This window comes from Lepidochelys olivacea (genome assembly GCF_965140295.1).
Source record: "Lepidochelys olivacea isolate rLepOli2 genome assembly, chromosome: 18".
NCBI classification, from domain to species: Eukaryota; Metazoa; Chordata; order Testudines; family Cheloniidae; genus Lepidochelys; species Lepidochelys olivacea.
The window spans coordinates 29,220,987-29,245,565 of record NC_140428.1 but is presented as its reverse complement, the minus strand read 5'-3'; the positions used below and the strand labels follow the sequence as shown (position 1 = coordinate 29,245,565).

The 24,579-nt window shown below is 45.9% G+C and overlaps 2 protein-coding genes and 1 long non-coding RNA gene across 4 annotated transcripts in view; 2 read left to right on the top strand and 1 right to left on the bottom strand.

Annotated features, from left to right (window-relative positions):
- Window positions 1–144: 144 nt before the first annotated feature.
- Window positions 145–13,673, top strand: NOL9 (nucleolar protein 9). Of its 2 annotated transcripts, none has more exons than XM_084652116.1 (12): window positions 145–456; window positions 1,921–2,143; window positions 3,224–3,351; window positions 4,414–4,552; window positions 5,180–5,276; window positions 6,123–6,220; window positions 7,485–7,646; window positions 7,920–8,214; window positions 10,837–10,948; window positions 11,381–11,558; window positions 12,773–12,906; window positions 13,326–13,673. In XM_084652116.1, exons 1-12 carry the CDS (start codon window positions 160–162, stop codon window positions 13,434–13,436), a joined length of 1,974 nt encoding a protein of 657 aa, XP_084508242.1. In that variant the 5' UTR covers window positions 145–159; the 3' UTR covers window positions 13,437–13,673. The 2 variants fall into 2 exon arrangements, with proteins under 2 accessions (XP_084508242.1, XP_084508241.1); XM_084652115.1 differs by having other exon boundaries at window positions 13,323–13,673.
- Window positions 2,150–24,384, bottom strand: LOC311533045. The gene is made up of 3 exons (XR_014714489.1): window positions 24,237–24,384; window positions 13,178–13,250; window positions 2,150–2,462 (listed from the first exon to the last, which is right to left on the bottom strand). It is a non-coding gene; the product is annotated as an uncharacterized lncRNA (long non-coding RNA).
- Window positions 16,396–24,579, top strand: part of PLEKHG5 (pleckstrin homology and RhoGEF domain containing G5) — a 119,019-nt gene continuing 110,835 nt past the window's right edge. Inside the window, exon 1 of the mRNA XM_084652103.1 lies at window positions 16,396–16,521. Coding sequence (XP_084508229.1) covers window positions 16,476–16,521 — 46 coding nt within the window. The 5' untranslated portion in view covers window positions 16,396–16,475. The remainder of the gene's footprint in view (window positions 16,522–24,579) is intronic.

Genomic DNA, 24,579 nt, shown 5'->3' with positions numbered 1-24,579 from the left:
CCCGCGCGCGGAGGGGGGGAGGGGCACCGTGTCGCGGCCCCGCCGCCGCCGCCGCCGCCTGGACGCCCCCTCTGACCCCGCGGGGGGGCGCTTGAGTCGGGTCTCGCGCGATTCTCGCCGGCTGGGGCGACTCTCGCGAGAGTTGCTGTGGAGGCCGCCATGCCCCGGCCGCCCGCTCTCCGCCGCTTCCCCGCGGCCCGCCGGGCGCAGCCTCCGCGCAAGCGCCTGGGCCGCGGCCGCCGGCAGGGAGGCCCGGGCTCGGGCCCCGCGGCCCGGAAGTGGCGGGAGCGGCCCGGCCGGGACGCGTGGCGGGAATACGCCGCCTCCTTCGTGCGCGCGGGGCTGCTGCAGGCGCCGGGCCCGGCGGGCGGCGGGGAGGCGGCCCCGGCAGCGCGCAGCCTCGCCGCGGTGCAGGCCGCAGAGGGCGCCGCGGTGCTGCTCCTGCCGCGCGCCCAGGTGCGGGGGGGCGGCCGCTGGGGGGGGCAGGTGTTGGGGGGGGACGAGGGGCGATGGAGGGGGCCGCCGTTGGAGGGGACGGGGGGGCGTTGGGGGGGACGGAGGGGGCAGCCGTTGGAGGGGACGGGGGGGCGTTGGGGGGGACGGAGGGGGCAGCCGTTGGAGGGGACGGGGGGGCGTTGGGGGGGACGGAGGGGGCAGCCGTTACGGGGGAGCAGGCGTTGGAGGGGAAGGGAGGGCTGGCGCGGGAGCGGCTGTTGGGGGGATGGAGGGGGCAGCCGTTGGGGGGGACGGGGGGGCGTTGGGGGGGACGGAGGGGGCAGCCGTTACGGGGGAGCAGGCGTTGGAGGGGAAGGGAGGGCTGGCGCGGGAGCGGCTGTTGGGGGGACGGAGGGGGCAGCCGTTGGGGAGGACGGGGGGGCGTTGGAGGGGACGGGGGGGCGTTGGGGGGGACGGAGGGGGCAGCCGTTGGAGGGGACGGGGGGGCGATGGGGGCGATGGAGGGGGCAGCCGTTGGGGGGGACGGAGGGGGCAGCCGTTGGGGAGGACGGGGGGGCGATGGGGGCGATGGAGGGGGCAGCCGTTGGAGGGGACGGGGGGGCGTTGGGGAGGATGGGGGGCGATGGGGGCGATGGAGGGGGCAGCCGTTGGAGGGGACGGGGGGGCGTTGGGGGGATGGAGGGGGCAGCCGTTGGGGAGGACGGGGGGCGATGGGGGCGATGGAGGGGGCAGCCGTTGGAGGGGACGGGGGGGCGTTGGGGGGATGGAGGGGGCAGCCGTTGGGGAGGACGGGGGGCGATGGGGGCGATGGAGGGGGCAGCCGTTGGAGGGGACGGGGGGGCGTTGGGGGGGACGGAGGGGGCAGCCGTTGGGGGGGAGCAGGCGTTGGAGGGGAAGGGAGGGCTGGCGCGGGGGGGGGACGAGGGGGGATGGAGGGGGCAGCCGTTGGAGGGGGCGATGGAGGGGGCAGCCGTTGGAGGGGATGGGGGGACGGAGGGGGCAGCCGTTGGGGAGGACGGGGGGGCGATGGGGGAGATGGAGGGGGCCGCCGTTGGGGGGAGCAGGCGTTGGAGGGGAAGGGAGGGCTGGCGCGGGGGGGGACGAGGGGGGATGGAGGGGGCAGCCGTTGGAGGGGACGGGGGGGCGTTGGGGGCGATGGAGGGGGCAGCCGTTGGAGGGGACGGGGGCGGCCGTTGGGTGCTGGGGGGCGGCTGTTGGGCGGGAGGGCTGTTGGTGGGGTAGCTGGGAATAGTTGGGGGGGATGAAGATGTGCAGTGGCTTTGGGCCCTAGCCCAGTGCGGGAGCAGGGATGGGGTGGGTGGGGGGCAGCTCCTGGGCGGGGTGGGAAACTCAGCGCCTCTTGTGTGTGAACAGCCAGGGCAGGGGCTGTCTCTCCCTTGTCTGTCTAGCACCGCACTGTCTTCAAGCCTGGTCAGTATCTCGTCTCCTGTTTCCCCACTGCAGAAGCTGACCTTCACTGGGAAATGCCGCCTGACCTGCCTCTATGGTGCAGTCCGAGTGTTTGGATTTACTATCACTCAGGAGCAGCCTCCCTACGACCTCTTCTCCCCTCAGACCCACTCTGCCCTGACCATCGAAGCAGTGATCTACGAGACACTGGAGAAATCGAAAAAGGAGATGAGGATATCAGCCAGGGCGATGCTCAGAGCCCATCATGTGCCACGTGGTAAGCATGGGCTGAGCAGTGTGCTTTGGTGAGGAGTCTGCTATTTGGGGGGCTGAAGAGCCATACTATTAGGGCTGGTTACATGTAGGGCTACCTGTTACCAATTGCTTTGGGGCAGACTGAAGAATCTCAGAGACCTTGTAGTGAGATAAGCCTTTTATCTCTCTGTCACCATTCTGAATGTAGACTAGAGTTGTGATCAGAAGTCATCTTCACCTGACATTATTCAGTGGCTTCTGTGAACTGAGTTAGGGTGGTCCCAGTCTAGTGACATGTCCTCATCGTCACTATTGCTGTTGATGCCTTTTCTGGCTGTTTTCTGTAGAGGCAAAGCAGAATAACTTCCCATTAGAGTCAAATTTTTAACAGTGAGGGTAGTTAACTATTGGTAGAGATTATCAAATGCTGTCGTAAATTTTCCATTGCTGGCAGTCCTTAAATCAAGACTGGATGATTTTCTAAAAGATGTGCTTTATTCAACCACAAGTTGAGCTAAAAGCAGGAATCACTGTTTGAAATTCTAGGGCCTGTTTTACATAAGAGGTCAGACTAGGTGAGCTATTATGATCACCTGGACTGAGGGGAGAGATGTGTTTCATGCTGTATCTGTCCAGTGGGTACTACAGTTTTTAGGGCTGTCCAGCCATCATCTGTCCCACAGTAAATTCACACACACAAATATTTGGTCTATAGTTGTACATGTAGTAATTGGCAAACTCTCAAGATCGTCTTTATCACTTTTTTATGGCAATGAAAATGACTGAGTGTTGTTTATTGCCTTACTTTAGGATACGAATATACTTTCTCATTTTCCATGGAGCTCTGTAGTTTGTTTTTTAAAGTACAGGACTGGAAAATAGGAACTCATGAGTTCTAGTTCTGCACATCACTGACTTCTTTGGCAAATCACATAAGATGTTTGCTTCTCTTTTCACATTTGTCAAATGGGGAGATACCTACCTCACAGGTATTATGAAGGTCAGATAATGTAAAAATTATTTGTCCATTGTATCAGTTTTGGACTTGACTCTAATTTGTGTGAAATATAGTGTTTTAAGACTAACTGTTGTCATCTTGCAGCTGCTAGAATTAAACTGATGAAAAATTTTGCCCCTTTGTGTTCCGTGGTGCTGTTGGATGGTCTGGATACCTCGGTTACAAGATTCATTCTTAATCACCCAGAGTTCTCCCATATCTTCAGAGTAAAGGTGAAATGCGTCTTCCACTTGGTTACTTAATGGAAATCTTGCATTTGTTCAAGCTTACCCTGTGGGAATTGTTTTATGAGGAAGAAAAATGTGCATGGCTTCAGGAGAAGATCAGTGGTATATGGAGCAATAAGTATATGGGTCAGGAAAAAAAAGCATGTGTTATGTTTGTAAAATTCAGACTAATTTCCAGGATTTGTGAATTAAGGGGGTACCGTTCCATAGAAGTATTCTGGATATTTACCATAAGACCAAAGCTTGAATCATGTATGTAGTCATTCAAGTCAACATTTAACAGATATTTCATTAACCTGTTGCTGAATCAGTGATGGAATTATAACCGTGTACATAAGTTGTAATTCATTCTTTTATATATATGACACATGGATCTATCCTTTGCCGGAACTTCACTTCCTCTTTTACTACTTATCCTTCTTAGTCCTTTGTTCCAGTCACTTTCTTGCTACTGTCTTCCCATACTTTTCTCCCCACACTCCCCAGCCCTCTAGTGTTTCCTGTTCTGTCTGCAGTTGGTGGCAGCTCCACTTGACTGGCCCAGCCCCATTATTGTTTCCAGAGCACCTTGTTTCATGTTCCAATCATGTCATCATCCTATGTCTGTCATGTGACTTTCAGGTGTGCGCCCATGCCTTTGAATTATAAGGCTGGTTTCCCATGGTTTATAATGGTCTGAGCGCTGTAGACCTGTATATAATAATACCTAGCTCTTACAGAGTTTTTCAGTAGAGCTCCAAGTGCTTTATAAAGGAGTTATCATTCTTCCCATTTTAGACATATCTGTCTGTGGTATTTATAAGGTGCCATTTGCTGTAGTAAGTAGAATGTCAATGAAGATAAGACCTTGTTCCTATCACTTTCTTCCTCTCACTTGGACTTAAGACTTCTGTAGAACGAGAACAGAGAAGATAGTGTGACTAAATCCTTCTGTCCTGGTACCACTGTCCAGGCTATAAGACAGTAGGAGTTATTCTGGGGTTATTTTGTATTGTTATGTATGAATTTGCTAAAACCTTTCTCTGCTATATGCTTGCTGATCTCTAGAGACAAAGGGGTCCTTGCTTCACACCAGAAGATGCAGCTCTAGCTTCTACTGGTATTGGAAAACGTGATCCTGAAAGCGGCCTGATTTTTTCAGAGAGTTCAGTTTCGGCAATTGAAGAGTTAATACAAGCGTGTTGTGGTGAGTATCTTAAATTGATGGAACTGAATATGTTAAGTTTTGCAGAGATATAACAGGAGCAAAAGCTCCTTTCTCAGAGTTTTTTTCCTAAGTTCATGCTTGTGAAACCATGCCCTGACAACAGTGAAAAGCTTGGGTCAAATTTCAAGTCTTGGGGGAGTTTCTGAACCAAACTGAGTGTGAGTTACCCCATTTTGATGTACTTAGAGGGCAGGAGGGAGTGTTTATCTCGCCCATAAGGCTTATTGCTGCCTTGCTGATCTGCCACCAAGACTAATGTGCCTTTATGATGATTTTAGTGGGGGTTGGGCGGGTATCAGTTTCCCCCACCCCCCAATAATTTCCCATAGGCAAGTAGAATTTTGCAAGGTTTTGGTTTTGTGTTGGAGTCTGCCCTCTTAGAAAGCTTTTTATTTTGTGTTTATATATGTCAATACCCTCTTCACCTTTAAACACAGTTATCTTGTTCGGTTCCCAAGTGCAAATATAAGCCCATGTTATGTAAACTGCTCTTTCAATGAAAATGCTCAGCTCCTGAGATTAAATTTTTGTAAACTTTTGTGGAGTAGGATGCATGAGATTAATTTGTAGTAATGGTCCATATCAGGGTATGTTTTATTTTTCCAGAGGAAGATGATGGTTGTCCTGTCATTCTGGTGTGTGGCCCAAAAAGTATTGGAAAATCAACATTTAACAGATATCTCATTAACCTGTTGCTGAATCAGTGAGTTTTTTATCCTATAAGACTCAAATTTTCAAATCTTCTATGATCTGGGCAAGAAAAAATTGATGGGATTATTTGTAAATAATTACTGGAAATTTGGATATTTTTGAAAATTACAATTTTTGCTTGATGTAATTGGCAGTCGCCATCTGTCTGTACCACTTGTGCAATTTGGCATTGATTGGCAGTCTCTCTGCTCAAGACTGGAATGGTATTGGGCTGTCGCTGGTCCAGACCATGCATGCTGCCTGGTGTTGTAGTTGGTTATAGTTAAAGCTACACAAGTAGTCACAGGTAGTTTTAGTAAAAGTCATAGACAGGTCACAGGCAGTCAACGAAAATTCACAGCCTGTAATCTGTCCATGACTTATACCTGTGACTAAAACTTCGGGGGCGGCTGCTTGGGGGGAGTGAAGGTGGGGGAATTGTCCAGGAGTGCCCAGGACCAGCAGATGGCAGCTGCTCCAGCCAGCTGCCCGGGGACAGCTGCCAGGAGCTGCCCGAGCAGCGGCTGGTGTGGCTGTCCCCAAGGCCACCTGAGGAGCTGGCCCTGGACGCTGCAGAAGTCAAGGAGGTTGCACAAAGTAATGGAATCTGAGACCTCCGTGATGCACATGGAGTCCTAGTTATAGTTTGTCCTTGCCTGATCATTACAATCTGTCAAATAGAGGGAGGAGGCAGAAAGCTAGTGATCTTATTCAGTGTCTGAGATTTTCAAAATTGTGTTTAAAGCTGTCAGAGTTGGATTCTTTTCCTGATATATTCTAAGTAAAATGCTGTCCTGTTTTATTTACACAGATGCTAATATGCAGTGCCTCTTAAAATATCGTTATTCTTTTATTGTAGCCTTCCTTGTGTTGAATATTTGGAATGTGATCTGGGACAGACAGAGTTTACACCACCTGGCTGTGTCTCCTTAATTAATGTGTCAGAGCCATGTCTTGGTATGTATTTTGCTATATTCTTATCACCAGAAAAATATATATATATAATATATATATTTTTATTCTCTAAAGGTACTATGCAGGATTCTCACTCCTGTGTCTTAACAGAACCATATTACCTCTACTCACAGTTCAAAAAACATTATAAGTGAAGGAGGCCTGCCAATCTTGTGGTAAGGAGCTAAGACCCGGGAGTGAAATCCTCCAAGGTGCTATCTCTAGGAAATCAGAACTACCAGGCAAGTTATTCTCCCGTGTTGGTTTTTACATATTTTATGGAAGTGGGTGGAGAGGGTGATCTTTTCTATATGCTGTTGGTCTGGGATATAGCAGACCTGAGTTAGTTTTCCTTCTCTGCCACAGACTTCATGTGACACCTTGGGCAAATCATTTAATCTCTGTTTCAGTTCTCCATCTGTGAAAGTGGGAATAATACTTGCATACCTCACTGAAACTTTAGGATAAGTTTATTAATGTTTTTGAGATATGCAGATAGTGGTGTGGGTCAAAGAAGTACATGTTTTAGAACTTTCTGGGGTTTGTGCTTTAAAAAAAAAAGTTTCAACATCTCACCCTGGTTTTAAATTGTAAAGTTGTTAAGCTTGGGGTGGGAAAAAGAGGGAAGAATATTGTTGTAAGTTTTGAAAACCTGCTAATAGGTATGGCCTTGGATGTCTCCAAAGAGCTTTGGTTCCCAGGCACCAAATGATGTGGTCTACTATTTGGATCAGCTGCTTACCTTGGGCTGCTCTGTCATCATGGAGGAAAAAAACGAATGTGTTTACACTACTAAATTGTAATGCACACAGTCCTTTTGTCATTCCAATTTAGGGTTCCTTTTTTACTTCTTGACCAAAAACTGCTACCCTGCTCAGATTGTCTTCTAGAATAGTAGTTAATCTAAATTAATTTATAAACTCGTACGTTTAAGAATTGTATAGTTCCATACCACATTAGTGGATTTATCAGGTTTCTGATACCCAGACGTCCAGACTGACTGTCTTTGACTGTATACTCAGAGTTGAAAGGAAATGATCTGCAGGGCAGAGGCAGGTTCATTGGAGCAAGTGGAGAAAATCTTAAAGCACAAGTCTTTCCAAAAAAGATGAAACAACTGGAAGAATAACTTCCATCAGTATAGAAAAGGATTGAGTATGTGTGCTTCAGGAGATTTGGGGGTTTTGCTAACTCTTTATGGCCGCTTTCTTTGAATTACTGAATCTCCCAAGTATTTACTGTTAATCTTCGGTGTGTCTTTTTTCAGGGCCACCATTCACTCATCAGCGAATGCCACGTAAAATGGTGTATTATGGAGAAGCTAGTTGTGATCAGGATACCGAAAGATATATTGACACAGTAAAGTATGTGTTTAACTCCTACAAGAAAGAAGTGCCTTTGGTCATCAATACAATGGGATGGGTGAAAGGTAAGCCAGCGTACATCTAGTCTTTGGAGATGCATTAGAAGATTAATACTATATCTTAACAGTATACTTGCCATAATGCACATTTTGTAACTATTCTGAGACTGGGAAATATGACTCTAATTCTGTGTGAGTTTATTTTAAGTCTCTAACAACCATTGAGAGACATTCCTGAGTCTCTAATAACCAAGGTTCAGCTCTGCAAGATGCTTACCTGGTGTGACTGCACTACATTGTGCAAACTGTGTTTTCTCTCCCTCCCCCCCATTCCCAAAGGTGTTGGATTGCTGCTTCTGATTGATATCATTCGACTGCTGTCACCCAGTCACATTGTTCAGATCAGTGTGGAAGACTTTAAGGATATGCCTCGCTTTACCCCAGAATATATTAATCTTGCTGCTGGCCTACATACAAAAGGCAAACTACAGGGCAAGTGTAAGAGCATGGACGTGAGTGGAATGGAGGATTGGAAGCAGTATGAAGGAGAAAGCGACTTTCAAACATCGACTACAGGGCATAAATTGCTGTGCGTACAACCAAAATTTCCTGGAGCAGGGAATGCTGGTGAAGCGTAAGTACAAAAGCGACTGCTCCTGCCATGAAGTATGTGTTTCCAGCAGTTTGTCTGCATTTCAGCATGTCATTCATAGTCACTAAATTTTGAAAGTAAATGCACAATGCAGAGCTCTCTATCTGATGTTATCTTCGCAGAGCCACACTTGCATCTGTTCAGGTACTTGTATGGCACAGTCATCGTAGTGTCGAAGCACCTACAAGTAGCTACATGGAGAAGAGATTTGATAGTAGATGGCTCTGTAATCTAGTGGAAAAAGGCATAACAAGATCCAGTGGTTGGAAATGGACATTAGAGAAATTCAGACAACAAACCACATTTTTTAACAGTGAGAATAATTAGCAATTCTAACAACTTACCTAGGGATGTGATGGATTTGTCAACACTTGACATCTTTAAATCAAGACTAGAATCTCTTAAGTATCCATAGCTTAAACAGAAGTTGTGGCTGTCATGCAGAATTTACTTGGCATGGTTCTGTGGCATATTTTATGCAGGTTAGATTAGATTATCATAATGGTCTCTTTTGGTTTTAAAATCCATTAAATGGACATTCTAATAGTTTTTTCAAAAAATGGTATTTAAAACCTTGGAATAACTACCAGTTTTTATTTAATAATTTTGATCGTTTGATTTTGAAAAATATCAAACTACATTTTTCATGAAAAATTAAAACATTGACAGTACTGCTAATTTTTTTTTTTGCAAAAAGTCAATTTCAAAAGCCATTTTTGGATGAAAAACTTGTTTTGAAATATTTCATCCTGTTCTGCTTATCAGTTCATGAGAGAAGTGCAAGACTGATAGTGCAATGGTAGCCTTGTGTACGTTTCTGGAACAAACTTCACTAGTGATTTAACAGAGAACTGCACTTATGGCAAAGTAAAGCCTTTTGCTTTGCTGAAACTATTTAATAGCCATGCAGGACTAAGTTTCCTGTAAGCTGTGTGGCCGCATAACAGACTATTAAGTGCCACGTGGGCACTCAGGGAACCCACCTGGTCAGGGGAGGGCCAACCGTCTGCTGAGGAGGGGTGCCCCAACTCAGCACCAGAGCTGCCGCAACAGGGAAGGGTGCCTTTTCCCCCGGCCCACACCACAGCCCAGGTGCTGTTGCTGGGAGAGAGCTGGGGGGAGTCTTCTCTCCCTGCTGTAGCCCTGGGGCAGCCTGCACCCTTAACCCCTCAGCCCAACCCCAGAGCCCACACCCCAACTCTCTGCCTCAGTCCTGAGCCTCTCCATCTCCAGTTCCACCCCAGAGCCTGCACCCATGCACCCCAACCCTCTTCCCCAGCCCTGAGCCCCCTCCCACACTTTGAACCCCTCAGCCCCACCCCACCACATGAATTTTCTTATGTGCACCAATATAGAGGTGATGTATCACACATCACCTCCATATTTGGTGCTCGTAATAAAATTAATTCCGCACATGTGTGGGAAAAATTAGAGGGAACAGTGTCCCTAATCTTGATATAGTAAATATTTCTGAGGGAATTCTACGCCAAAAAATTAAAAATTCTTCGCACAATATTTTAAAATTCTGCATGTTTTATTTGTCAAAATAACACAATATAATCACACCAGTTTCAATTATTTTTGGTCATTATTTCAAAATACCTGTCAGCAAGTATGTCTAACTACAGACGACAAAAAAGAGTCAGGAAATGTTTTTTGGCCCTGTCTGACCCCCCCAGCAGCCCCATGCTGTCGGTTTCCCCATAGGCCCTGTCTCCTGACCTGTCCTGACAGGTGCTGCGACGAAGGCAGGCTCTTTCTCTTCCCCATCTGGCTAGGAGCTGCTGCTGTGTTCTTTCACCACAGGGCCCTCTGGTGGGCAAAAGGCAGAACTGCAGAAGTTATTTTCTGCTGGGAGCTGTTGCTGTTCTTGCGCCGCAGCGCCTTCTGATGGGCAAAAGGCGGAACTGAAGCAACATTTTGGCAGAAGCTTTTTTCTGCACAAAAAATAAAAGTATGTGCAGCTTATTAATTATGCACATATGCAGTAGCGCATAATTTCTCCAGGAGTATGTAGAGCTGTGGACAGGAAGAAACCCTAAAGCTTTTCAATATGCCTTTTAGCTACGATGGTTTAAGGGCAAACTTAGTAACCAATATTTATCTAAAGATTGCGTGCGTCAGCAACTGTCTCTCCTTGGCTCTCATCCTGTCACTTGCTTTCCATTTCTCTGATATTGGGGGATATGCATGGGTGTTTGACTTCACCCAGAAACCTTCACTAAAGAACTGTTTAATAAAGAGTGACTTGGGTCACTGGCTCAGACCATCATTTCTTCTCCTTTGTCACAATTGGCGAATGGAAAATTCTCCTGGCTATCAGCACTGGAGAAGAGAGCCAGAATCTAAAAAGTGACTGCTGCCTAAAGCAAGCAGCCTTATAATATCATCCTGCAACTGAACTGTGGAATCTCAGAACCACAAGGTTAATAAAACATAGCTCTAAATAGGTCTGAACAACAGAAATTTTAAAATAAACCTTCTAAAACAGTGAATATAAAAATATCACACTGCAAATTCTGAAATGTCTGAGTAAGTGCTTATGTTTGAATTAGAACATGATTGTTTTTCATCTCTGCATGATTTGTTTGCTTATTTTTCTAGACGGGTCCACAGCAGTATCCTCCGGGATGTGGCAATGTTAGGTTACCTTGGCCAGCTGCAGCCTCTGGAAACAAAATCAGTACTTCCTTTACATAGTTTGGTTCCCTATCAGGTAACTTAACCATTTGTGAAAGAATTGAAGATGCCATTTTGATGACTGGATTCAGAAAGCTGATTGTTAGTAATCTAAATTACTATATTCTAAATGTTTTACGGAACTGTCAACAAAAAGACCCTGTCCGAATGCTAGGAGCAGTAGTAACCCACTTGTAAAACATCTCTATCAGGTTAACATTTATGCCAGCACTCCCTGAAATGTATATAGCAAAGATTTTACATGTCTCTTGGTCAGACGTGTTTGATTACAGTATTGTGTTGTCACTAATGTAGGTAGGCACACAGCGTACAGCAGATTTCAGTTTGTGTACAGCGATGGCTACAACAACACTGTATATAGTGATGATAGAAATAACTAAAAGTATGTGTCTATTGCAATTCAGAACTAAATTCAAGTTGAACTAATGATCTGGGGCTTATTTTGTAGGTACCTTTCAATGCTGTTGCGCTCAGGGTTATTCACACTGATGTTGCTCCTACACACATCATGTATTCAGTAAATGCCAGCTGGGTCGGTCTCTGCAGGATATTGGATGAGGTCAGATGTCAGACTGATGGGCCAGTCTTGCTTACACAGACACCAGTCTGTGATTGCTTGGGCTTCGGTGAGTGAATCCTGGGAAGACTTTAGCATTGCGTAAACTAAATTGCCCCGTCTGATCATATGTTGAAACTGCAGCATAAAGGAGTCACCGTTTTTAATCACTCTTTTAAAGGTAACTTGAAAAATAGGAGTAGAGTAAAAGAATAAACATCTGCTTCTTCTCTACAGGTTTTGTTTTCCATTATAACCTTTGCTTGTGAGCCCTCTGTCTTAAATTAGTGATTAGTTAAGATCGCAAAACAGTTTCCATTGTAGTCTTTGTATTTATTCATAATTTGATACATTATTTTCCTTTGGGTTCAGATGTTTAAGATCAACTTCAGGAAGTTGTGCTCAAAATCCATTTGGATGTCTCAACCTGTGTGGATTGGGGGTAAAATATTCTTATTGTAGGGGGGAGAAATAAGTACACTTCTCTGAACAGGGCTACAGCAAAAGTCGCCTGAAGTCTGAATCTTACCTTGGGCCTAATCCTCACTAAGCACTCATCTCTACTTAATTTGAAAAAAGTCTGGTTTTGATGCAACAATTCTCAGGTGCTTTCTATGTCTTGAGCATTCAGGGTTCCCTGGAGCTCTGCAGGAGCATAGCCACAAACAGGGAGTGTGTGTTGGGGGGAGTTCCCTAAACAGTTGAAGCCATGTTAAAGTCGCACAGGGAAAATCAGTCCAGAAGTGCAAAGAGTGGTGTTCCCCTGCAAATTTTACTTGACTGTATTGTGCACGTATCCTTTGTTCTCTCTTTAAAAAAGTTCTATTTTAATGTACGTTTAATGACAAATACCATTTTATCACAAACCATAGCAGGAGATGTTGCCGTTTTGAATCTAAATATTTGCATTGCCTCTAATGACTTTTAGCTATACAACTTTACATTGCATTAATGTGTGTTGTACATCTGTTTTGAAAACACACAGCAATTTTACTTGAAAATCTGAAGGTTCTGTTGCTGCTCCTGGAAAAAACTATCCTGGAGTTGACATCTGGGGTATTTGGGTTTTTCATGACCAAAAGGGGATGGAGGGTAGGGGAGACAAATCACAAGAGTAGCAAGAAAATCATATTTCAGCCTCTGTCTAGGGCATGATTCCTGCTTAAACCTAAAACACTACTTTAAGAAATAACTAGCCCATGCAAAGAATTTCAACTATGCAGTGATTGTGCATCCTTCCATAGTTCAGAGGATTTAAGACTGAACTGTAAATATATTTTAAAGGAATTATCCGAGGGATTGACATGGAGAGGAAGCTTTACCATATTCTGACTCCAGTACCTGCAGAAAACTTAAGACTTGTAAACTGTCTGCTGCTGGGAAATATCACCATTCCAGATTGTGTCTTTACAAACCAGGTAAGGGTGACTTATGAAGATCTTCAGACAGCTTCTACCTACACAGCAGGGTGACGTGTATTTTAATTAGAAGGTATTAGATCTATTTCTTGTATTAAATCAGCTGTATTATAAGGCATGCGTGAGCTGGGAGGCTTATGTGTATTAACTGGTGGTTAAGGCTCCAAGATAGGAACGTTTTGTATTCAGTACATAAGCCGGTTAAATGCTCTCTCTATATATATTAACAAACTTATTAAGTGGCGATTTTTATTTTCAATTTTAAACTTACTTTTTAAAATCTTGTGTGTTGCAGTACATGATTCTCAGAGCTGCCCAGTGGTAAACCGCTAAATTCTGTCAGTCTGCATAAATGAAACAGAACAAAGTAATGTTCAGACTGGCAGTGTCTTTCAGTTTGTCTTTGTGTGTTTCAGCAGGGAACTGAAGGGGAGATCCCCTATGTGACATCTGAATACAATTATGACATTTCGGGAGCTGGGAAGTTGAAAATGAAGAAGCACCTCAAGAGAAGAGAACACAGTAGATAATCTCCATTTAAAGCCTTCTGAGAGAATGAATTACAGGGTTTGTTTCATAATAAGGGGCCAGGGAGCTTCCCAGAGAACTTGGCACATTCTTGGAACCAGCAAAGGTCCCACAGAACTGTGAGGAAGAGCATTTATCATCCGGTGCAAATTGTGTAGTGCTTACCTGCCAACCGCTTACTTTTTATACTTCCATTATGTACCTTTGTGTTTTATAGTAAACATCTATTAAAAACTTCAGTTTCAGTTTCTTTTTCAAATCCCACACTGACCCATGTATAGCTGGGCTCACTCTGTCCTAGTTATCCTGAGGGTGATGTGCTCTGAGTAAATGTCTCCATTGTACTGTGAGCCATAGGAAGAGGATGCCATGGAAAGATACTTTTTTAAATCTCTGGTTAATTCCAGTGTACTGATGATCTCAACCTAATTGCTTATTTAGAAGTTAGTGGCATCCCAACTTTCTGATCTTTAGTCCTGGAGTTTGCAGTGACTTAACTATCCCCCTATGGATACTAATTTCATGTCTTTTATTAAATTGGATCATTTCTATACGAAAAACAGTATCATCTTGTAAACACTCCTGTAGCTTTTCAAGGTACTGTGTATAACTTTCCAAATAAGGCCACTAGAGGGAGTCGGGTCACTTGTCAAATGTTGTGGCCTTGAATTGCCATAGCTAAAGCTACATCAGATTGAGAGGGCACTTAGTGGTGGGTGCTATAGAAAACCTGATGGGGAGAGAAGTGACTAATAGACTTCACCTAAGCTTGCTAAGAGTGTAGACAGCTTGCATCTCCAATCCAGTGAAACTCCAGGATAAAGCTGGAACTGTTCTGGTGGCAATAGGCAATGTCAATAGACTTACTGCTTCTAGAACACTATTGAGAAAATGTTCTGGTTAACAATAACCTTTATCTTGGTTTATTCTGTCTTTGGTGCCTGGGTATTATTTTTACTTAAGCCTGAAAGTATCCAAATGTGTATTTTGGGGAGAGATTTGATTCTACTGCATCTAACTACCCACATCTTTCTAAATCAACTGGTGATGTTGGAGGCTAAAATGTTAATGGAATAGGGATAAACTTGTCATGTACATGTACCACTAGCAGTAACAACGTTGTCCCGCTAAGTTCTGCTTCCTCTGAGAAGTGCTGGACCATGGGCAATTAGTGGAATATGATATGGTTTGAAGGTAGAGTAAATACTTCATAGTCCTCAATTTGGGGTGCTAATTCTTTCAGATTGTTGAGTAAAGGTTTGGTTACAGTAGACTTAAAAGCTTAAATGCTGGCTAGTAACTTGTCATCTCACTTTGGAGAGCTGTTTACTGGATCTAGAAACAGTGTCTAAGGAACAATCTTTGGTAAATGGGGTCTTAATTTGTCTACACTAAAAAAATTGCTTGTGGCTTTCAACTGCATCTTTTCAAAAGGTGCTGAAGACAGGTTGGCCCTGTCTACATTTGCAGTTAAACTGTTTTTAGGACTGGTTTGGCTTAAACCTGTTGGTAACAACAGTAAACTTCCCAGTGCAGGCAAGCCCACAGTCTCCTCCTAACTCTCGGTTTGGTGTTTGGGAAGCATGGAGACAATACATTGATTAAAGGAGGGGATTATGGGCAATAGCAGGGGACTGAACTTGGTGACCCAAGAGGTGCCTTCCAGTCCTATGTGACCTCAGTGAGACTAAGTTGTCTTTCTGAGAAGCAAAATCTGGAATCTTTGGGACTTGTATCCGATTTGCAAACTTCTTGACTCAGGTCACACTTAGGCTCCTAAAGGAGGAAGGATGTGGTATTGTTCAGAGTTTCAGGTTCTTGGGCTGCGATAACATAGCAGCTATGAATAACTCAAGAAATGCTTTCATCTAGTTCTTTAGGAAATTCACATATGACAGTAACACTTCCGAAATGTGTGTGTACCTGTGAATGAAATAGGGATTGATTTTACTGGAAAACATGGATCCGAAAAGGGCCTGGGACAGTCTGTGCTGAGCTGCTGCCTGTTAAAGAGTTAAAGCTTTAACTTAATCCAGTCTTAATTCTCCCCATATGGCTGGGTCTGGCAGTACAGGAAAGACTTGGATGACAAACTAGCCTGAACAGTGGCTAAAACAAATATGGGGGCCATCTGTTCAGCAAGGGAAAAAATCTCCTGTGAAGCACAGGGCCTCCTCAGAGCGACCCTGCCAAGTTAAAGGTATAGCCAAGGCTTGCTAGCAAAACAAGGGCGGGCAGGGGAGCAGAAAGGAAACAAACTTGCAGTTGTGAAAGGGACGTCTGCTCTGTGTCTGTGATGTCAGAGCTGACAGAGCCTCATGTCTGAATGGAGGGAGGGTGGAACAAGGGGCACTATGCTGCTTCTCTGCCTCTGAGCAGCTGGGTTGCTGTGGCAACCCATCCTACTGCTGTTGTGATGCTCAGTGGTCTGTGGTTTGGGTTTTTGAAAGGGGCTGGGGCTCCGCTTCAGTGGAGGATGAAAATATCTGGGGGGAGCAGGTTTGGCGAAGTTCAGCTGCGAAATGTCAAATCCTCCCTACCTGGCAAGTGGTGGGAGGCTGTGCGGTCTGGAGGCTGATGGTGGCTGACCTGCAGAGGGGGAGAGAACGGTGGGGGGAGGGGGCGTTACAACTGGTGGAGAAGGGAAGTCAGGAAACCCAAATGAGAAGGCAAGTGAAGTGCGTGGCTCTGAGAAGCCGACACTAAAATATACAGCACCCGAGGGGCTCCAGGTCTGGGAAGAAACGAACTGGCAGAGGCCAAACACATGTTGCTTTTCGTGTCAGTGGAGCAGCTCAAGAAAGCAAGCTCTCTCCAGTGTGGGTTGGGGAGGAGAGCAGTGGAGTGAACTCTTCCTGCAGTGAGCAGATCCCTGAGCAGCTCTCTGGGCATCCGCTCTGCTTCGAGGAGTCTATTGTGTGCAGTACCCCTTACTGTGTTAACGGGGGTCCTTTCTCCTGCAGGAACTGCTGGAGCGTGCAGCCAGGGTCCCTTGCTGCCCCGCCACACACTGAAGACTATGAACTCGGTCTTGACCAAGTATGGTTCCCCCCCCTCGGAGCTGGCTCAATCTACGCCTGGGGATGAGTGAGTAAATTCTCTTCTGCACCAAAACCCAAAGCTCCACATATGCTCCGTGTGAGCAGCACAAGGCAGGGAGCTGCCATTCTCAGTAATACTCAGCTTCGACAGAGGTGAACTAATCAGTGAGCTGCTAATAGCTCAGTTTTCTCCAAAGGTGTGCTTGTTAATCAGTGTGGTAATGAGTTAATGGTGTAGGAGCTGAGAGCTTTGCAGGGCTTCAGAGGACTGTGACAGGGAATTAGCAGTGATGTGCTAATGAGAAGGTCTGGCTCTAAATTATGGAGAATTTTTCCAGTAGGAAGGAGGGAAGCAGAGACCGCTGATTTTGTTGCCGTTCTTAGGGAGAGAACAAAGCAAACCATAATTGTTGGTGCTTAAAGGCAGGCGCTGCCTTGTCAATGAGTAGTGCTATACAGTTCAGTGGAAGAGCTGAATTCCCAGCCACCCAGTATATGGCCACATGTCCGCACGCCAAGGGAAATCCATACAAAGGAACAAGGGGGAAAGCTGTGAGATTTGGGAGCCTTTGTAATATAGAACATCTTTCAAAAATGTTTCAAATTCTCTTGGCTCATCTCCTGAATGACCTTGGACTAAGATGCAACAACCTTCTCAGATAATGCATGCGCAGTGCATAAGGGAGAACTGGGCCTTATCCTGCATGAGCACAAGCCAAAATGGTTGCCCTTAAGGAAAGGCTGGGGCTGGTATATCACTTTTACTGATGATATATCTTGCTGGAGGGTCTCTTTCTTTGCATGGGTGGCAGTTGCATCTGCCTTTAGCAGGTCAGTAACTTCGACGTTCTTTGGATTCAGGGCAGGGATAGCGATTCAGAGAGAATCAGAATAGCAGTAGGGTGAATAACTGACAGAAGCTCACTTTTGTTGTTCAGATGGCCTGGTTAGTTCTATCCTTGCGTGCACTTTACCAACCTGTTTTGTGCTTAAAAGTTCTAGGAAAGCACAGACTATTCAGATCTTCATGTGCAAAAGTTGCAAGTGGCATTCTGATCAGTGAAGTGGCGGGGGGGAAGGGGGCAAAGCTTTGCTTAGACCCTCACGAACCCACTGCATGTGAATGTTTCCTTGATGAAAGGGCTACCTGGGGCAAACCTGTTTGAACAGACCTACAGATCACTCTTACCTACCCATTCATTGGGACGTTCATCCTAGCCCATCTAACTGGGAACACAAATGAAATGTGACCTACAAATGGACTGAGCAGTATCCTGAAGCCGTGTAGCAACTGGGGCAGCACTAAGGTTAGTTATTTGACTTGTCATACCAAGGGTTTCTTCTGCACAGCCTGGAGAACGGTGTACAATGCAATACTTCTCCACAAAGGCCTTTGGATAGAGGTCTTTGAGTCATGGTGGGGTTTTCTCTACAACCCAGGCCTGACCATAGATTTGGGATACACGAGCTTTTGGCTAAGCTAATGGTGTGGGATCTAATTGTGTATATGAAATATTTTCCTGCACTAAGAACAGGTGGGCCCCTTTTCATCCTACTGCTTCCCCCTTGATAGCCTTTTTATTGAGGCCATTGTTCCAGATTTGGTGCCCAGTGATTAAGGGACAGATGGAGCCACATACATACTTTCTCAAAAAGAAAAGGAGTACTTGTGGCACCTTAGAGACTAACCAGTTTATTGATTAATAAATTGGTTAGTCTCTAAGGTGCCACAAGTACTCCTTTACTTTTTGCGAATACAGAGTAACACGGCTGTTACTCTGAAACCATACATACTTTCTGTATCAGCAAAAAGAAAAGGAGGACTTGTGGCACCTTAGAGACTAACAAATTTATTTGAGCACAAGCTTTCGTGAGCTACAGCTCACTTCATCGGATGCATTCAGTGGAAAATACAGTGGGGAGATGTATATACACAGAGAACATGAAACAATGGGTTTTACCATACACACTGTAAGGAGAGTGATCAGGTAAAGTGAGCTATTAACCAGCAGGAGAGAGAAAAACCTTTTGTAGTGATAATCAAGGTGGGCCATTTCCAGCAGTTGACAAGAACGTGTGAGGAACAGGAGGGGGGAAAAATAAACATGGGGAAATAGTTTTACTTTGTGTAATGACCCATCCACTCAGTCTTTATTCAAGCCTAAGTTAATGGGTTCCAGTTTTCAAATTAATTCCAATTCAGCAGTCTCTCATTGGAGTTTGTTTTTGAAGGTTTTTGTGTGTAATATTGCAACTTTTAGGTCTGTAATCAAGTGACCAGAGAGATTGAAGTGTTCTCCAACTGGTTTTTGAATGTTACAATTCTTGATGCCTGATTTGTGTCCATTTATTCTTTTACGTAGAGGCTGTCCGGTTTGGCAAATGTACATGGCAGAGGGGCATTGCTGGCACATGATGGCATCTATCACATTGGTAGATGTGCAGGTGAATGAGCCTCTGATAGTGTGGCTGATGTGATTAGGCCCTATGATGGTGTCCCCTGAATAGATATGTGGCCACAGTTGGCAACGGGTTTTGTTGCAAGGATAGGTTCCTGGATTAGTGTTTTTGTTGTGTGCGGTTGCTGGTGAGTATTTGCTTCAGGTTGGGGGGCTGTCTATAGGCAAGGACTGGCCTGTCTCCCAAGATTTGTGAGAGTGATGGGTCGTCCTTCAGGATAGGTTGTAGATCCTTGATGATGCATTGGAGAGGTTTTAGTTGGGGGCTGAAGGTGACGGCTAGTGGCGTTCTATTATTTTCTTTGTTGGGCCTGTTCTGTAGTAGGTGACTTCTGGGAACTCTTCTGGCTCTATCAATCTGTTTCTTCACTTCAGCAGGTGGGTATTGTAGTTGTAAGAACGCTTGATAGAGATCTTGTAGGTGTTTGTCTCTGTCTGAGGGGTTGGAGCAATGCAGTTGTATCATAGAGCTTGGCTGCAGACAATGGATCGTGTGCTGTGGTCTGGATGAAAGCTGGAGGCATGTAGGTAAGCATAGCAGTCAGTAGATTTCCGGTATAGGGTGGTGGTTGTGACCATTGCTTTATTAGCACCGTAGCATCCAGGAAGTGGATCTCTTGTGTGGACTGGTCCAGGCTGAGGTTGATGGTGGGATGGAAATTGTTGAAATCATGGTGGAATTCCTCAAGGGCTTCTTTGCCATGGGTCCAGATGATGAGGATGTCATCAATGTAGCACAGATGAGGAAACCCTTCAGTCTCAGAAGCCCCCTGGGCTAGTGTAGCTAAAATCTAGCTTCTGCAGTTGCTCTTGTAGGCACCTCCCTTTTTGTTCTTACGCTAATGCAGGAATTATCTGCATTTTAAAAGTCTTCTCTGTGAATAATAGTGCCCTCCCATTGCATACCATGTCCCACATCTGGGGGGGGGTATTAACGGGAAACCCTCTTTAACTTTTGAGGTCAACTCAAGCTTTATAAAATACTGCATTAGGTATCTAGAGTGGTGTAGAGTAGGGACTCGTATCCCACTGGTGGTACGTGAGCTTGATGTTCCATCCATTCACTTCCCAACAGTAGTTTAAGAAGATGGGACGTGAACCAATAAAGTTTGGGTGCCACTGGCCTAGAAGATAGAGCACTGGATGGGAACTTGAGACCTGGGTTCAAATCCTGGCTGTGTCACTGGCCGCCTGGTAACACTGGGCAAGTCATGTTGCTCTGTGCCTCAGTTTCCCCATCTGTACAATGGGGATAGTGATCTTGACCTCCTTTGTAAAGCACTTTGAGATCTACTGATGAAAAGTGCTAGATAAGAACTAGGGATTATTGCTTTTTCAGTCTTCAAAATGAAGTGAATGCTGCTATTTACTTTTTTTCCAAATGAAAGTACCGTACTTAGTTTCTGTTGGCAATTTATCTCCAGTCCCTAAGTCTCTCAGCACATTCTGAGCATAATGGATGGAACCAATTCTCAACCCTGGAAGCTAAAGCCTTTCTTCGCAGGGCTGCTTCATGCCCATTAGCCTGATTCATGCTCTGTAATAATGTTCCTATGTTGTTTTTAAGGAGTCCTCCAGGCCGGACAGACTCTGCCCTTCATGGCTCCATGGCAGCTGCCCTGGAGTTCCCTGCAGCTTTCTGTGGGGGGTGTTCCAGGGAGACCTTAAAGAAGAAAACAAAACCCAGGCCCTTTTCTTTCAGTGGCAGAAAGTGATCCATCTCTTAGACAGCGGTAACAGCAGTCTGCAGGTGTGACTCTTACTGACCGTGGGGTGAGGGCTCTGGGAATCCCAAGGTCTTGCCTACTCTTTGTGGATGGTCACTGTTGTAGGGCACTGTAAAAGGAGGGGTCTGTTCCAGTGACTTCAGCCAAAACGTTGCCTCCTTCTGTTGGCATGTAGCAGGTGCTGTGCTAGTCAGCTGCGGTGCTCCACCCCCCCTGAGTAGCTGCATGTTGGTAGCACTGTCCGTCGGTCTGTTTCTGTTTTAACTCAGTCACTTTCAGGTGCTTATAACTTTTCCAGGCTTGGTCTATCCCCAAGGTGACTTAAAAAAGTTGAGTATCAAGAGCGTGAAAAAAATGTCCCCATTATCTTGACATAAACGTTCTTGCATTAGTACCAGAATTGCTGGGAGGAGAAAGGCACTTGGCAAGGAACTAACCCATAATAATAGTCTGCAGCTTAACTGTGCAATGGAAAATGTAATGAAGGCGCATGGTGCGTGAGGCCACAATTCCATGTAGGGCTTCTCTCCTTGGTGGAAGTTGAGTTCTGTAACTTTCTACTGCATGTTTCACTGGCATCACTGCGTCTGGAATAGTAAAAGCTGGAATTACATGTAGCCGCCTACAGATGTTAGCATCTAGGTAAGGGCCTCCCTCATGCTTGGGATAAATAGTATTGCTAATGAAAGCTGAGACACGGCGTGTTGCATGTGGATAATCTCTGCAATGTATGAATCCCGGATGTGTACATTTTGGTGGTGAGGCCATGGAATAGCATTTGAACGTTGGACTGCCCCTTGTTTCCCAGCCCACTGGGAACACTCAGTTTTAACTCCTTGTCCTTTTCAGGGTTTTTTTCCCCAGTCCTGTATCTTGAACTTTCTTACCTGCGATTAAGTTGCTGTGTCCATTGCAACTCTGAAAACCAGCAGGAGCTACCAGTGGAGAAGATCTGTTCGATAATTTCATCTGCCTTCCAGCCCATGTAAGAATGTTTTCTGCAGTGTCGTCACAAGTGCTTTTCCATTACTGTTTCTAATTGGATTGAACAATGCAGCATCTAGTACTTTCCTTGCGGGCCTGATTTGAAGTCCAATAGGCCTCTCAGGAAACGGAAAATTCAGAGCCTGGGTTTTCCATTCCTAACTTCATCTCTTTGCTCCTAGTTGTACCTTCTTAGATGCACTTTCAATAATTAATAGATTCCAAGGCCAGAGGGGACCATCATGACCATCTAGTCTGACCTTCTGTATAGCACAGGCCAGAGAACTTCTCCCACAGAAATCCTAGAGCAGATCTTCTTTTAGAAAAATGTCCAATCTTGATTTAAAATTTGCCAGTGGTGGAGATTCCACCATAGAATCATAGAATTGGAAGGGACCTCTGGAGGCCATCTAGTCCAACCCCCTGCTCAAAGCAGGGCCAATCCCCAACGAAATCATTGCAGCCAGGTCTTTCTCAAGCCTGACCTTAAAAACTTCTAAGGAGGGAGATTCCACCACCTCCCTAGGTAACGCATTCCAGTGTTTCATCACCCTCCTAGTGAAAAAGTTTTTCCTAATATCCAACCTAAATCTCCCCCACTGCAACTTGAGACCATTACTCCTTGTGATTGTGGTAAATTGTCCCAATGCTTAATTACCCTCACTGTTAAAAATTTATGCCTTCAACTTCCAGCCATTGGTTGAGTTAGACCTTTCTCTAATAGATTGAAGAGTCCATTATTCAATATTTGTTCCCCATGTTGGTACTTATAGACTATAATCAAGTCACCCTTTAACCTTCGCTTTAAGCTGAGTAGCTAGACTCAAGGAATTTAGTCACTATAAGGCAGCAGTTCTCAACCGGGGGTCCGTGAGCTCTTTCAGGGGGTCTGTGGAGCCCTGCTGCTGAAACCCGGTGCCCTGAGTGGGGCTGAAGCGAGGAGCAGTGTGGGGCTGAAGCCCCAAGACCCGATGCGCCCTCTCCCTCAGTGGGGCTGAAGCCCCGAGCTCTCCCCCTGCCCTTCCCTGCCGCATGGAGTGGCATGGGGCTGAAACCCCGAGTTCCCCCTCTACGAGCCAGGAGCAGAGTGGGGAGGGCTGAAAACCTGACATGGGAAGGAACCTTGAGCCAGTGGGCAGAGTTGAGGGGGCAAAAAGGTGTTGCTCCCCCAAACTGCAGTGCCTCACCCAGAGTGGGGCATTCCTCCTCCACATCCTCCTCCTCTCCCTCAGGTCCCACCCTCTGGCCAGGTCCTAGGCAGAAAGCTGGAGCCAGGCAGTGTGGGGCAGCTACTCCTCTGGCTGGTGGTGCCATGGAGTGGACAGCCGTGGCATTCCCCCATCTGCTGCTGGTGCCCGGGGTTGTGGCTGCTCCTCAGCTCCCAGCCCCCTTTGACTGCTCACGCAGACAGTCAGAGCTGCCCGGGCAGCTCTGGGCACAGCAGAGCCCTTCGGGAGTAGTCACTGGCACATAGCCCCAGACAGGTGGGTGGTCTGCTCAGGTGAGCCAGGGGGTGGAGGTGGTGCTGCTTCCTTGGACCCCGGTGTGCAGAGCTGGCCAGAGCCCCGCCAGCCCTTGCCCCTGCCCCAAAATAGAAGTCAAACTATGCCTATGCCTCAGGGTCCCACACATGGCCCGCAGCCCCGAGTGTTCCACCACCGCACCCCCGCTAGGCCCTGGAGTTTTTCTAGCATGTTGAGGGAGGCCTCAGAAAGAAGAAGGTTGAGAACCCCTGCTATAAGCAGGTTTTCTAACCCTTTAACTCATCTCGTGGCTATTCTTTGAGCCCCCTTCAATTACCAACATCCTTTTTGAATTGTGGACACCGGAACTGGACACAGGATTCTAGCAGCGGTTGCAACAGTGACAAATACAGAGGTAAAGTAATTTCTCCTTGAAATCTTGTCTCTCTCTCTCTCCAACAGAAGTTGGTCCAATAAAAAATATCCCCATCTTGTCTCTCTAATATCTTGTGACCGACATGGCTACAACACCACTGCATACTGTCTACTCCTCCAGGTTTTCCTGCTGATGCATCCCAGGATTGCGTTAGCCCTTTTGGCCATAGCGTCACATTGGAAACTCATGTTCAGCTGATTAACCATACACCACCACCTCAAAACTTTACCAGAGTCACTGCTTCCCAGGATAGAGATGTCCATCTTTAAAGGACGGCCTACACTCTGTTTCCATTTGTGTCCATTTACATTTAGCCATATAGTAGAACCTCAGAGTTGCAAACTGATCTAGCACCTCATTTGGAACCAGAAGTATGCAGTCAGGCATTAGACCCCCCCCCCAAAAGCAAATACTGTACAGGACAGCACTGTGTTAACATAAAGTACTAAAAAAAGGAAAGTTTAAAAAAAAATTGACAAAGTAAGGAAAATACTTATTTCATTTAAACTAAGATGGCTAAAAGCATGATTTTTCTTCTGCATAGTAAAGTTTCAAAGCTGTATTAAATCAATGTTTAGTTGTAAACTTCTGAAAGAACCATAACGTTTTGTTCAGAGTTACAAACAACCTCCATTCCCGAGGTGTTCATAACTGAGGTTCTTTGTATTAAAATGCATATCGTTTGTGCCCACCTTATGAAGTGATTCCTCTCCTTTCCTCGGTGTTTTCCTCTGAGTTCTTACATGCAGTAACCCTGTCTCTCGTCACACAGCTTGGCTAAGGACTGTGCATTTAATTCACCATGTCATTCTCCCTAAATCATTAGCCAGCGGATATATAAGCAGAAACGCAAAGACCTGCTATTCCAAAGCTTAGAAACCTGAAACCATTCTGGACATTGACTTATGTTAACTTGTGGTTAGTCAAGGTTAAAAAAAAAAAAGTTTAAAAATGCTGATGAGACAATATGAATATGCTACAGAATGACTCATTTTCCCCATTGGATGCTGGGTGAGTATATGCAAACTCTCACAA